A 14,995-nucleotide genomic window follows, 5' to 3' on the forward strand; every position below is an offset into this window, starting at 1 on the left:
AATTTAATTTATTATACTTAAATAGTTTTTTTTCTTGTATATTCTTTTATATTGTTTAAAAAATAATAGTAGAATACTAGAAATATCGAATGTGTGCACAAAATTTTTAATTGAAAGGGGTGAAGACAGTTATATTGGGGTATATTAATTGATTATACTTTTAAAATTTATAGAACACAAATATTAAAATAATTAAGATTTTTATTCCAAAATATATAAAAAAAATTGTATAACGTTAAAAAACACAAAATATAAAAAAAAGTTTACTTTCATCACTTAATGACACATTGCAATAAAAAACAAAAAAAAAAAAATAAATGCTGAATTAAAGTAATTTTTTGCAATTAAAAATAGTGCTATAAAAATTATATACATATATTTCTTACTATATAATGATGAAAATGAATAATAATGTAAAAATATAATTTTGTTATAAACTATATATAAAATAAGTTAGAAAAATATGTTATTTATATACGTTGAATGGATATATATACCAAAAAAAAAAGAAAAAAAAAAGAAACTAATATAACGATGTGTTCATATAATGACGAATTTATGAAGGTGCACTTTCTGCTGCATTGCGATATTCTTTTTCTTGAATTTTCATTAAATTTTACGCTTCATGTAATAGAATAAAAGATTTAACAATATTCAAAAAGGCATATAACCAAAAAAAAAGAGGTTCCACTGTTGTACGTTTTTACTTTAAAATGTATGTTCATATGGGGCTCCATTTCATTTCTTAATAAGCATCCTAAGCATGTTCCTTTTTAAGATATAATGTAAATATGGTCTATACCTATTAATTTTTATTTGCTGATCATCAAATATACCATTTAATTTTTCATTGTCTTGTGTTAGCAATAGTCCATTGGCTGCCTGTTCATTGACAATCTAAAACAAAGGAAAAAATTACATGCAAACAAATGATCAATATCTATTCTGTTCAGCAAAAAAAAATTAAAATAAACTGCTAAAATGGAGCTGTAACGGTAAGCGCAACGAGGAAGTGAGAAAACGAAAAATGCACAACGAAATGAACACATCGAATAGTATATAACGAGCAGAAATTAACCCTGTAGTCGCCACCAAAATACAATTCAATAAAATTAAAAAAAAAAAAAAAAGATTTACCGTTTTTTTTAAATGCATTAACATGTCGGCTCCTATTTTTATAAGGCAGTATTTTATGACATCTTTATATTTATTAACAAGTTGCGGGATAAGACTTTTTGCAAGTTCTATATTTCTATAATAACTTTTTAACAAATTTTTTCCTAACAATAATTTCATAGTAATCCCCCCTTTATCTAATGTGCACTGATGAACATCAACATATGATAATATAATTTGTAAATCTTTCATACAATGTTCGTAAACAAGAAATATATTCACCACTTTTGGAGAAAAGAAAAAAGAATGTTTTTTATTGATTTTTAATTTAGACAATAACACATTAAATTCATATTCAAAACCATTTCTATGATCAATACTCTTTTTGTTATTATTTTTGTTTTTGCTTTTATCAAATGCATCTGCCCATGCTTTGATAGGATTCATTCTAACTTTTTTTAAAGCAAAATCAGCTGATAAATCTAGAATAGAGGTAAGTGTTAATAAACACTCACCTGATATAAAACCGTTTACATACAACTTTTTATATAATTCTCTACATGTATTAAAAATCATAATATATAATTCTCCTTCTCTTTCTTTTCTAACAATTTTTTTTCTAAGGGAACTATAAAATACATCATCCTTAGATTTACCTGACTTCACCTTTTTATTTTCATAACTTTCATGACTTCTTGCTTTTCTTATTTCACCGAACAACTTATTTTTTATTTTCATTTTAGGCCTTTTCAAAAAGCTATAAAATGCAGGAACATTTTTTTTGGGATAAACACCCTCTACACATTCAAAATTTATGGTTTGATCTGTATCATATCTTTGTGCTATTAAATCAGTTGTATTATTTCTTTGTAATTTTTGCATTTCATTTGTACCATCACACACATCAATATTATTTCCTACGTTACTAATTGCGTACTTATAATTTGACATGGAATTTTTGTTATCATCATAATTTTTTTCATTCCTACTTCCCATTGTTCTTAATAGATTTGAATAACTATTCTTTCTTAAAGAACTATTACAAAAAGGAAGACCCCCCATACATATCTTACACTTATATTTAATATTATTTTTCATTTTTTTTCTCTTTTCTATTTCATTATTCATTAACGCCAAACTTTTACTGTTAGTTCCCTTTGTAGAAATGTTTAACTCAGATGAGTTCTTTACAGTGTTTTTCAGATAATTATTTTTGTTATAATTACTATTAAAAAAGGAAGATATTCTCTTTACATTACTATCCAAAGCAAACAAGTTTTTATAAGTTAAATATTCATCATAATCTTCTTGATTGTTTTCGTTGTTTATGTCTTCATTATTCATACCATCATCTACAGATATCATTTCTCCATTAGCTCCACAACTGTTACATCTTTCTTGAATATCTTCATTCCCTACTTCATCCTTTTCTTTTTCGTTATATTTCCGTTTATCTTGTTCTCCTTCTCCTTCTTCTTTTTCCCCTTTTTCATTTTCAGGCGATTTTTCCTTTTGAATCTTTATAATAAAATTATCATTCATTATCAATTCGTTATCTTCTTTTTCTAAATTAGCTACACGCGAGGCACCCTCGTTATTGTCTTCTCCAATCTTTTTCAAATTTTGGTAATCATTTAATAAATTCTCCTCTTCCTTAGTAATTTTATCATATTTAATACTTTTAATTGGATACTCCTCCTCTGTATTGCTTTCCTCCTTTCTCCCCTTTCCCTTCTCTTCAAACGCATTGTGCTCACTTAAAAAATTTAAAAAATTCTTTTTCTTCTTTTTACTTTTATCGCTAGCATCAGCAACATTGCTCCTGTTATCTTCATAATTCTCATTTTCATTATCTACATTACTTCTAACCAGCATATTATCACTCAATGTTTTAGGAAAATCAGTAGCATGCTCAATTAATCTTAAATTATATTTCGGATTGAACGTTTCCTTAATGTCATTGTTATTTACGATGTTATCGATAACTGTAAAGTTTTCTTTCTCAGTTTTGGTTCTTTTGAATTCTCTATAATTCATTTTATTTATTAAGCGATCATAATTTCTTATAGAAATCTTATCATAATTAAATGCGTTTAAATTTTTTATTTTACTATTATCACAAACCTTCTCAGAATAAGACGAATCATTCTCTGAAAGTTCATTTAAGTTATTACTTAATCTATCATAATTTTTTGATGATAACGAATAATTAACATTTGTATTATTGTGCTCATCTTCATCATAACTACTAAGATAATTGTCATTATTCCTAATAACTCTTATTTTCATTTCTCCCTTAAATGAATTATTATAGTTTATTCGTCCTCTAGTAATAAATTCCCCTACTCTATACTTATTATTTCCATTTCTGGTTTTACTTTTTTTTTTCTTCTTTTTATTATTATTGTTAATATATTCATTATGTATATAACTGTATTCATCACTATTATCCTCAAATTCAATATCAGTAAAGTTGTTCTTCTTCCGTTTTAATTCATTGTAAAAACTATTTTTCCTTTTTTTTTTTTTATCAATTGCACTATCATTGTCTTTATTCCTGTCTGTGCTTTCATAATTTGAAAAGATCTTATTATTGTGAACTTCCTTAAGTGTGATAATACTAGACATTCCATTGTTCAATTTCCATACATCTTCGGTTTCTTTATCTACATTTTCTTTTTTTTCTTTGCCTGGTATTCTATTTCCATTCCTGTTATAAAAACTCTCCTTTCCGTTAGAAGAAATATCATCAAAACTCTCTATTATTGTTTGCGAATCATATTCTTGTTCCCATAAAGAAATATTACAAGAACTAATGTCTTGTAAACATGCATATATATCGGGCAACCTTAGATCAAATTCTCCATATTTGTTCATCTTTCTCCAATATAATTCAGGTACTATTTTATTAGAAAAGTGCAATATATTTGTGCCTTTAAAAAGCCAATAGTTCTTTAAGTTGTTTTTTCTAATACTAAAATTATAATCAATCATTTTTAAAACTTTTTCTAAGTATACAATTCTAAAAGGATTAGGTGGGTAAACATTTAAAATTTTATATAAACACTCAAATGTTAATCCTTGAATTGTTAATATTAATAACACACTACCACTGATGTAATAGGCTAGTTCTTTTGTTAATTTATCATTAATTTTATTTTCTGCTTCAATACGTAACCCTAGAACTAACACGATACCACCCCTCAATCCACCCCATATTAATAATAATATCTCTTTCCAGTTAACAGGGTACCCAATTCGTGCCATAAAAGGAGTAAATATCAATATCATTACTGTTCGAGCAAACACTAAATAAATGTACGTTAGTACAATGTAGAAAAAAAAATATAAATTATCTTTAAATACATTTTCCATCATTCCAAATGATACAATTCCTGATATAATGAAAATACTAGAATTACCCATAAGAGATAATAGTTCTACTATCTCTTTATGTTTTCTTTGTGCTATTTCATCTAATGCAATATGACCATATGCATTAATAAATAAACCATAGCAAACTATTGCAAGGGGGCCGGATAAATTAAAATAATATTCCGAAACGAAGTAGCATAAATAACACATTGTTATTGTAGCTAAACATTGATTATAATAATATTTCTTATATAAGTTAATCCAAGCAAAAGTTAACATTGCCATACCTATACCGAATACAGGACTTAAAAATAATAATTTCACAAAAAGAATAACATACTGAGAAGCATTCGCTTTATATCCTATTGTTAAATAAAAAAAAAATTGAAATAGTAAAACAGAACTCCCATCATTTATTAAAGATTCCACATGAAACATAGAACTAATTTTGGATGGAGCTTCAACTACATTTAAAATCGATAATACTGCAACAGGATCCGTTGATGATAATATGGAAGCTAATAAAAAACTACTAGATAAAGGAGACTGTTCTTGTCTGTACATAAAAGAATAATAAAACAATATTCCTAATATACCTACCTGTAATGCTACACCCACAACTGCTAACCCTATTCCACCATATAAAAAATTCTTAAAAGCGTAATAATTAATATCTTGGGTGGCTTCATATAACAGTATTGGTAACAATATAAAATATAAAACAGACGAATCAATATTCCTTGCATTAATTATAGACTTATGCAAAGTATTTTCCTCAACCACGTTCAAATTTTTTGCTATCAAATATGTACACATTCCATATAAAAACCAAATAACCGATACTGGAATATTTAATTGGTGGATTTTTGATAAAATAAATTGTAACATTGTTGCTGATATAAATATGAAACAAAAAAATATAATTCCTTCTGACACCTCATTTGATGCAGTAGGCAACTGATTCTTATGTTCGTCATCATCCTTTAATTCATATATATCCTCCTCTTTAACTATGTCCCTTTTTTTTCTCTTTTTTACTGTCTTTTTTTCCTCAGATAAAATTCTAAAACTCTGTATTCTCTTTTGAAATGCTATTTCATTCTTATTCGTATTATTATGGGTTAGTTCCAGCCATTTTTTATTAACAGAATTTATGTTCCATACGTCATAACTTCCTCCTTTAATAACGTTGAAATAGTAATTGCTGTAATGTGTAAAAATACTGTGTCTACATTCTTCATTTATGCATTTTATAAGCTTTCCTTCTTTTTTATCTATTTCTCTTATCATAATAATTTGATCCACATCATTTAACTCAAAAAATACATCAAACAAGAACTGCCCAGGTTTGCTAAAAATAGTCACGCTTTTTTCATATATATCTCTCTCTTCATTTTTCATTAACAATAAAAATAAAAATAGTACGAAAACTTTAATAATTATGATATCACAAAAAATGCCCAGATTCTTCTTTTTAGCTCTTTTTTTATAATTGAACAATTTTGTATAAAGCATTTCCATTCGTATAATTATAACATCTATTTATCATAATTAATTTTGAGAACAGCCCCAATGATTATATATAGACTGTTTCTTTATTATATAAGTGCAATGTAATAGCACTTTTATAACAAAAAAAAAAAAAAAAAAAACGTTACAATATTTCCTTATACCGTAAGATAATTTTTTTTTTTTTTTCCTCTTTTCTATTTAAAAACAAAATACATCATTTTATCAAACTGTAAGTACACATATACAAATATAATTTAACCCGATTATAACAATAAATCAAACCATAATTAGTTCTTAATAAACTGTGTAAAAATAAATAAACTTTCTTTATATTAATATAATCTCATTTTAAATTATCCCATTCTGGTTATTCCTTATCCCTCAAATAGGTACACACATGCAAAGGTACACCGATTTTTTATTCCTATTTCTTGTTACCCTGTACTATTTTTTATTTATCTCTTCACAAAGGTGAAAAAGGAAGTTTTACATTTAAGAAAAAACAAAATTCCATAAAATTTAAGTATCTCCAGATATTAAACTAAGGGCAATATACTAAACTATATTTACCTAAAACTATATACTGATGTATAATACAAAATTAAAATTAAAGAAAAATATATTTAAATTTTTATTTGAATAATCAGGATCATACCGAATACTAATTTGATTCTAATTAAGTTAAAAAAAATATGGGTATTATTTTTAGTTTAATTTTTCTAAATTTTCCAAATTTGTTTTTCAGTTAAATACTAAGATTGGTTTCACGCATATGAATTTTAAAAGAAATATTATAATAAGAACTCACGAACTACATTGCAGCATTATCTGAACATAATTGACTATGCAGCAATTAAGTTAACAAAATTATAAAATTACGTATACCATTATGTTCATACACAATAAAAAATAGGTGCATATATGTTAAAACGAAATAATATGTAATAATGTTGTTAAATCAGAAAAACACTATTTCATTTAATAAAAAAAAGTGGATAGCAGAAAATGATATTCAATCTAAAAAAATTGAATTGCAAAAAAAATACCAAAAAATTTACCAAAAAAATTTATTATGTTTTTAAAAATAAATAGTTTAAGTACAAAAACGGTTGTATATATATATATATTATGTCATAAAATAAAAAATAATAAGTTTTAATAAATCGGTTGAACGTTAACATATATATTCATATGTACATTATTTATCTATGTATATCATTATATGGATATAAAATAAATTAATTATTAGAGGTCTGAAGCATATAATCAAATAAAACCGGTAACATGCCAAAAATTAATAGTTTTTTAACAGCATAAAAAAAATAAAGATGAATCAGAAAACTAAATATGTATATATTAATTTTTTCGTATTATTGTAAATTGAAAAAGTAGCTGTAACGGAACAAGTAAATATATATATTTTTGTAAACATTTATTTATAGCGTAAAAATATATTAAGTTATATTTGGATATACTTTTTTGTTTTTTTATTAAAAGTAACATTATGCTGTAAACTTGTTGAAACATCATTTAATTGATTTTAACATATAATTAAATGAAGTTGTTGAAGCTTAATATATGTGTACATTTATTTACACATAAGTGTGTACATTTACATATGTATGTGTAAATTCATTAATTTGTATTTATGTATATATTAAATTATGGGCATATATATATGTACATTCATTTATATGCGTAAGTTCACATTTTCTGTATATATAATATGTTTTGTTTTAATCCAAAAAAGTGAAAAAAAAAATTTCGTAACGTTTTAAAGCATATATTTTTTCTGAGGTATTATATGCATTAAGACGACTAAATGTAAAATAAGATTTTCACATATAAAAAATTTAGTTTAATTTTTAAATCTATATAAGAAAATTTTATTTTACTTAATAAAGCTAGTTCGTAAATGTTCGAATATTTAATGGTACAAAAAGCGTTTTAAATATCGTAATTAAATATTTTAAAATGCATATATTATGCTGGTTGTAAGAATATTAAAGAACATAAAAAAAAAAAAAAAATTTTTTACATAACCTCTTTGTTGAATTATGTATAATTTTTACTTATTAAGTTAATATAATAAAAGGCCACATATAATTTCGTTCAGTCCATTTTTTAAAGCAATAAAATTGATAAAATGTACTTTTCAATTACTATATGAATATTATCATTTTTTTAAAAGCATTTATTAAAGATACACCCAACCAAAACATTTTTGAATATATATTTTTATTTAAACAGATACTTTATTTTTTCCTTTCCCTTGAACTTTTATGATATTAAATAAATTAAGAACAAGAGGAAAAAAAAATTATTAAAATTGAAAGAAGTTATTTTAAAATTGAAAGGCATTATATAAACAGCTCCTTTTTTACTGCTTAATGAGGGTATATCTATATATCTATTTATCTATATATGTTATATATATATATATATATATATATATATATATATATATATATATATATATATATATATGTATATGGACTTTTTTTCCCATTTTTAACATTTATCAGAAAATTATAATGAAATAATTCTGCATAAACCAAAACAATACAAACTATGTTACAACATTATTACTTTCAAAGCCGAATAGGCATAAATCACAAAAGTGTGCGTATTCTTCTTTTTAAGGAATACAAACAAAATATAAAAATGTGAAGGACCTTGGCATATATTTAAAAGCATTAAAATTATATAAATATATGTTAACTATGACGAACGACAAGCACAGTAACAATTTTTTCAGTGAATTTAATATATATAATAAAAAAAATGCGAAAAAAGTTGTGTACAGGTATTTTCAGAACAGAACGCAAAAACAAACGAAGTATATCACATGGTCATTACTTGCATTTAGTGGTATGTTTCTATATATTACAAACAAAGCCTATGATAGGAATATATTTTATTTGAACAATGAAGTTTATAAGAAATTGAGTAAAAATTATGACTCCTCTACACCGGTAATATTTTCTGAAATGAAAAATACTTTTTATGATATTTCATATATATTCGTGAACTTCGTTAACCCCACTATGTAATTCTTATTTGTGAACGTACACGTGAATTACCTAAACATGGGATTGCACATATATATATGTACATTATCATTTTTTATAACGCAGATAGTTTTCCAAGTTGATTTAATAAGTTATACAACTAATAGTATGAAAATGTGTTAAATTTATTGTAACCAAACATTATAAATCCTATTATTTCCATATACCCCATGCTATGCATATGTATGTATATATTTATATATTTTTTTTTTTTTCCCCTTATCTTACAGCTCGAAGCCCAAAACAGGGCTTTTAAGCAAATTTTTGTAAAAGCAAAAAGAAAAAATTTAGAACTAGATTCGAAACCCATAATTTCTCAAATTATTAGAATAAATGACAGAGAACAATAAAAAAAAAAAAGAATGTGAGAAAGCAGTAGTGTGCCGCAAATTTCGTTTATCACAAATAGTTAGTCCAAATTTATCATAATGTTAAACGGTTTTTTTAGAAGATTATTTGTATTAAAAAAAAAACAAGAAAAGCGAACACATAAGCTTTAATACAAAGTAAAATATAATAGGAATACTGGACAAATTCCAAATTTACATAACACTGCAAGAAAAAAAGGAAAAAATTAAAAATATGAAAGGACATATATACATATATATATTTGTTGGTATATAGATACATATAAAAGTGGACGTAAATTAAAGAATTAAGAATTGTAAAATATTGAATAAAAAAAAATTAAAGTTGTAGTAAATACAGTAAATACTTAAGTATTCTATCGATATAAATTTTACTTATACCTTCTTTGTAATATCTGAAATATGTTATCTTTTGAAGTTAAATATATGCACATATCTAAGGATCATTTGAAAATTATTATATCAATAAACGAAACAAATTACTGAGGAAGAATTATTTATCATGACATACAATATCAATCTTAAAATGCATCTTATACTTTTTTAGTGAACTCGATAACTCATTTTAAATTCAGAAAAGATTTAATAGTGAAAAAAAAAAAAAAAAAAAAGTGCTATTAGAATTTTTTATTAAATATAAATGTGTGAGTTTTTACTTCGTACTTTGGTTATTTTATTTGTACATGTATTTTAATTAATTATTATAATCTGAATATACATATATATAAATTTGTACATGTATATTTATTTAATTTATAAAAATTTACAATTCAATTAAGCATTTCCAAGTTTATTGCTATTTTTTTTTTTTTTTTTTAACTCATATGGGTACTCCTAAGTTGCACATAAATATGTGTGCAAATAATTAAAATACCATTGTTCTTTTTTTAAAATAAGCATAACTTTACTTAAAAGTTGCCCCTATTTTTGTTTCCTCCATATATTTGATTTTAATAGTTACTATTTAAAGTTATTTTACTCACCAATTTTATTACATGTAGCTAATATGCTTATTTTATAAGATTATTAAAATGCATTTTTTTATGCTAAAATATATTAAATTATAAACCTTTTACAATACAAACATTTTAACTATTTTTATAGCACTTCTTTTTTATCATGTTGGCTCATATTGTACGCCCATAATACCTTTTTTTTTTTTTTTTTTTTTTTTTCTATTTATTTCTAAGCATAACTACCCGTTAGTACTTATCGCACATTCTAATTTAAGAATATATTTCTTTTTCTTTTTATCGTCTAGGTGTTTTAGTATTATTTGTCTGCGTTTATTTTTATTAATATTTGAATGTTTTCTTTCAATTAGTAATTTAATGGAAATATTTGGAAAAAATTATCAATTCTTTCTTTTAAATTTTGCTATTTCAGTTTTTAATGAATTTATATAAACTTATTATTTTTGAAAAATGATTACTGATTCTGAAGCTCCAAGTAAATGGCCCCTTTATAAAAAGTTTTATATAAGAAATTACCTGTGTTATATTAAATATATATATATATATATATGAGTACATATTCATACAAATATGACATAAATTTTTTTCTATTTTTTAAGCTTACAATTTTAACAGTGATGATGAAGCACCATGTGAATATTTGAATGACTGTTATGCAATAAGTGAAGACACATTTTCCTTTAAAATTATCAAGCAATTGGGAGAGGTAAATATTTTAATGTACCATATATTTTGGTATTAATCCACTTTGGGGCTATTTATTTGTTTTCCTTTTTTTCTTCCGTTATAATACTTTTTATTATGCTATCATTTTTTTTTTTTTTTTTAAGAATTACTATAGTCCAGGAAATGGGAATAAAGTAAAAAGTAAAAAAAATAAGTGAAAAAGTGAAATTTCTTAGCACACTTCTATAACAGAAAAAATAAAATAATATCAAAACATTATTATTATACAAAGAGTACATACGTTTTCCTTCCGTTCTTTAAAGTAATATATTATGAGTTAGGTTATGAGGACAAAATTACAACTGCTCAAGTATACTTAGGGAAAAATGGTTATGCAATTTTATGCCCCCTTTGATTTCTGAGCAGAGTTTTTTTCTTTTAATTTTTATTATTAACATTCCTATTCCTTTGTTTTATTATGCTTTCTTATTTTGTAATAAAATTTATGAATATTTTGCATCTCATATATTTCCAACACAGGCATATAACTATATGTATGTATATATATATATATGTGCTTTTTGCAGATAAATTACCTTACATATGCGAAATTGCGGCAAAATGTATGAAACCAAAGGAGGTCTGCATTATACAGGCTCCGAAATCCTTCAAAAGTAATGTATTGAACGCAGACATATATATACATATACATATATATATATATATATATATATATATATACAAAAGTATGAAGTTTATGCCTGTATGCGCACTTTTACAAGATGTCTTTTTCCCAATTTCTCCGAATTACAGAGATTTTTAAAAATTCCGAAAAAAAGAGCAAATACGATAAAAAGGATAACTTTAGAGTTGCCTTTAAAAAAGCCCTTAGATTTAAACAAAAATGTGTTGATCAATATTCAAGCTTTCATACAGTTAGGCAATTTAAAAAGATTAAGTTAAATTCTATCGATATAGAATTGTTACTAAAAAGGAAAAAACAAAAAAAAGAAGCAAATACAGAAAATGATCAAATTAGAAAAGAAACTGCAACAAATGACAAAATAGAAACCATTCCTGGAATGCTTCCAAAAAAGAATGATGAAAAATGTAAAGAAAAAATGCAGCTGGAAGAGATGCATGAAAAAAGCGAATTCTTGACACTAGATGACATAAATGATGTAAGATATAAATTTTTAAAAGAAGAACATCTATGTACATTTATTGTTTATTTAAAAGAATTTCGAAGAGTTGATGCTTTAAATGATGATAAAACGATAATAAAAGAAGTTATCAAAGAAGGAAAAGGAATTATTACGCCAAAAAAAAATGATTACATTGATTTTTTTATAGAAGAGGGAAAAAAAAGAGAGTACATTCACACAGTTTTTGATGTAAATAATTTAAAATATAGAGGACTATTTAAAATTTTGCAGAGCATGAAAAAGAAAGAAATGTCTAAGGTTATTCTCAAAGGTTTAGAATGTTTTCATATATATTATACAGTGGAAGATACAAGTAAAAATTATGTAGGAAATATAGGAGAGAACGGTTCAGATACCCCCCAGCAAAATAAAAGGAACCCAATACATTTCTCAAATGTTAATAATAACAATAGTAATAATAATAAGAAGAACACATGCGACAATAATAGCAATACTAGTAGAAATAATTGTAATGATTATAATGGCGAGGTACACGAAACAATAGTAAGCGGAATAAATGGAAGGGGAAATCTTGAAATAACGAAAAGGAATGACACATTTGAAAAGGTAAATAATACGTATAATACTATTCGTGGTGACTTAACTAATCAGAGGAAAGAAATGTTAATAGAAGTAGTTGACTTTAAGAAATCTAAAACGATTAATGTCACATCAATTATCAGCATGAACCATATAGAAAAGATGCTATTTTATGTGTATGAACATGATAAAAAAAAAAATTTTAATAATAAACCTATTATTGATTCCGAGTGTGAATTGATAATTTATACGAGTATAAGGAAAGATATGGACAAAAAAAAAAATAAAAAAGTTTATTTGCCATTTCATTTTTGTGATAATAATGAAAACATTAAAAAAAGCAATGCGTATTTTCTTTTTTCATATGGATCTTGTTTTACAACACCCTTTTGGTTTTACGAATGTTTCAAGGGGTTAAAAGAAGGAGATGAAATAATTATTCCCTTAACAAAAAATAAAAATATTTTTTCAGAAAACCAGTTTATCTATCATTTACTATATGAAGACATTGAACATAATAATATAAACGATAATTCATCAAATAATCCAGAATTCAATCAACTGAATATAGGTTCCCCATGTATTAACGAAAAAAAACAAATAGACAATTCTCAAAATAATGAATGTAAAATTAAAGATCCTAAGGACAACAAAAATGATTTAGATGAAGGCAACAAGATAATAATCGATCAGCATTCTGCAATGAAAAGTAAACGATTAAACGATCAAAAAAATTTTGTTCAATTTTTAATTTACAGTAGAAATAGAGGGAAAGGCTGTTTTATGATAAATGGTTTAAAGAAACGACATGTTAATCGTTTTTGTGAAGATTTTTTCTCATTACAAAAGCTTTTTATCGATAGAGTTAATTACAAAAATGAAATAGTAAATATGTCCGTTTGTTGCAGATCTTTTGAAAAAATTAAAAGAAAAAAATTTTACAAAAGAATTACAAATATTCATAAAAAAAAAAGGCAATTATTAACGAAAACAATTAGGCATAAAAGTAAGAATTTCAATGAAAGTACTTCAAATGACAAATATGCAATAGAAAAAATGAGGAAAAGAAGGAAAAAGACAAATCACATTTCTTACTTTAAACGAGCATTAAAAAATGTATACTTCGATAAATCATTTTACGAAAAAGATGCTATTTTAAAAATAAAGATTGTAAAAATTATTTGTAAAAAAAAAGATCCATGGAATATGAACGTATCAGAACAAATTGAAAATTTAAATAATTATAATGAAATGGGGAATACTTTTATCAAAAAAAAATTATACTACGCTGCTTCACTTCAATACAAGAAAGGTTATGATATCTTCCGTTTTTCTGAAATATATAATTTAATTTTTGAAGAAAAGAAATTAAAATTTTCAGATCTTCAAAAAGAGGACAACGTAAAAGAACTTGTACAATATATGGAAAAAATATTAACTAACTTATCAATTTGTTTTTATAAATTGAGTAACTACAATGAATGCGTTAAATATGCAGAAAAGGCAGCTATAATAAATCCACAAAATGTAAAATCCATATATTGGAAACATATGGCTTATTTACAACAAAATAAATATGCACAAGTAATACAGAACTTAAATAATTCTTTTTGCTTAAACAATTCAATATTATTAAAACTATATAATAATGCTAGGATAATAAAAAAGAAACATGATGACAATTTTAATTCACTCTTTTATGCTATGTATGATCAAAAATGAATATTATTACATTGTTGAAGTCAGAATTATTTGTTTTTACCCGTTTGAAAAATTCTGTACTGCATTAAATTCGCTAAATTGGTTTGTATATTTCCGTCATTGCCATTTCCCATGGAAATATGTATACACATGTCCAAATTTATAAATATATGTTTGTACTTTTTTTTTATTAACATAACACCAAAAATAAATGTGTTTATCACTCCTTTTTACAATTCCGCTGAATTGGAATTTTTTGTTCTGGATTAAATTTGTTTAAAATTTTATCATTTAACAATGGGTGTTGGCCAACCAAAAAGTTGAATCTTTGTGCATATATATGTATAAATTGATAAAAAAGCATATATAAGTGTGTACAGCTAAATTATTCGAGTAAATACTTATATATATATATATACAGGAAAAAAAAAAAAAAAAAAAAAAGAGCTCCTTTTTTGCAATACAAA

At 24.2% G+C, this 14,995-nt stretch overlaps 3 protein-coding genes across 3 annotated transcripts; 2 read left to right on the forward strand and 1 right to left on the reverse strand.

The window, feature by feature from the left end:
• Positions 1–738: 738 nt before the first annotated feature.
• NHE (sodium/hydrogen exchanger, Na+, H+ antiporter, putative) lies at positions 739–6,012 on the reverse strand (the record flags this gene model as incomplete). The annotated part of the gene is made up of 2 exons (XM_029007746.1): positions 739–897; positions 1,138–6,012. The coding sequence occupies 2 exons, from the start codon at positions 6,010–6,012 to the stop codon at positions 739–741; spliced, it is 5,034 nt and encodes a 1,677-aa protein (XP_028864104.1).
• Positions 6,013–8,726: 2,714 nt separating this feature from the next.
• PmUG01_14020200 (conserved Plasmodium protein, unknown function) lies at positions 8,727–9,424 on the forward strand (the record flags this gene model as incomplete). The annotated part of the gene is made up of 2 exons (XM_029007747.1): positions 8,727–8,978; positions 9,305–9,424. The coding sequence occupies 2 exons, from the start codon at positions 8,727–8,729 to the stop codon at positions 9,422–9,424; spliced, it is 372 nt and encodes a 123-aa protein (XP_028864105.1).
• Positions 9,425–10,866: 1,442 nt separating this feature from the next.
• Positions 10,867–14,549, forward strand: PmUG01_14020300 (conserved Plasmodium protein, unknown function; the record flags this gene model as incomplete). Its single annotated transcript, XM_029007748.1, has 6 exons — positions 10,867–10,891; positions 11,016–11,122; positions 11,247–11,283; positions 11,406–11,471; positions 11,670–11,756; positions 11,896–14,549. 6 exons carry the CDS (start codon positions 10,867–10,869, stop codon positions 14,547–14,549), a joined length of 2,976 nt encoding a protein of 991 aa, XP_028864106.1.
• Between the last annotated feature and the right edge of the window lie 446 nt (positions 14,550–14,995).

This window comes from Plasmodium malariae, assembly GCF_900090045.1.
Source record: "Plasmodium malariae genome assembly, chromosome: 14".
NCBI lineage: Eukaryota > Apicomplexa > Aconoidasida > Haemosporida > Plasmodiidae > Plasmodium > Plasmodium malariae.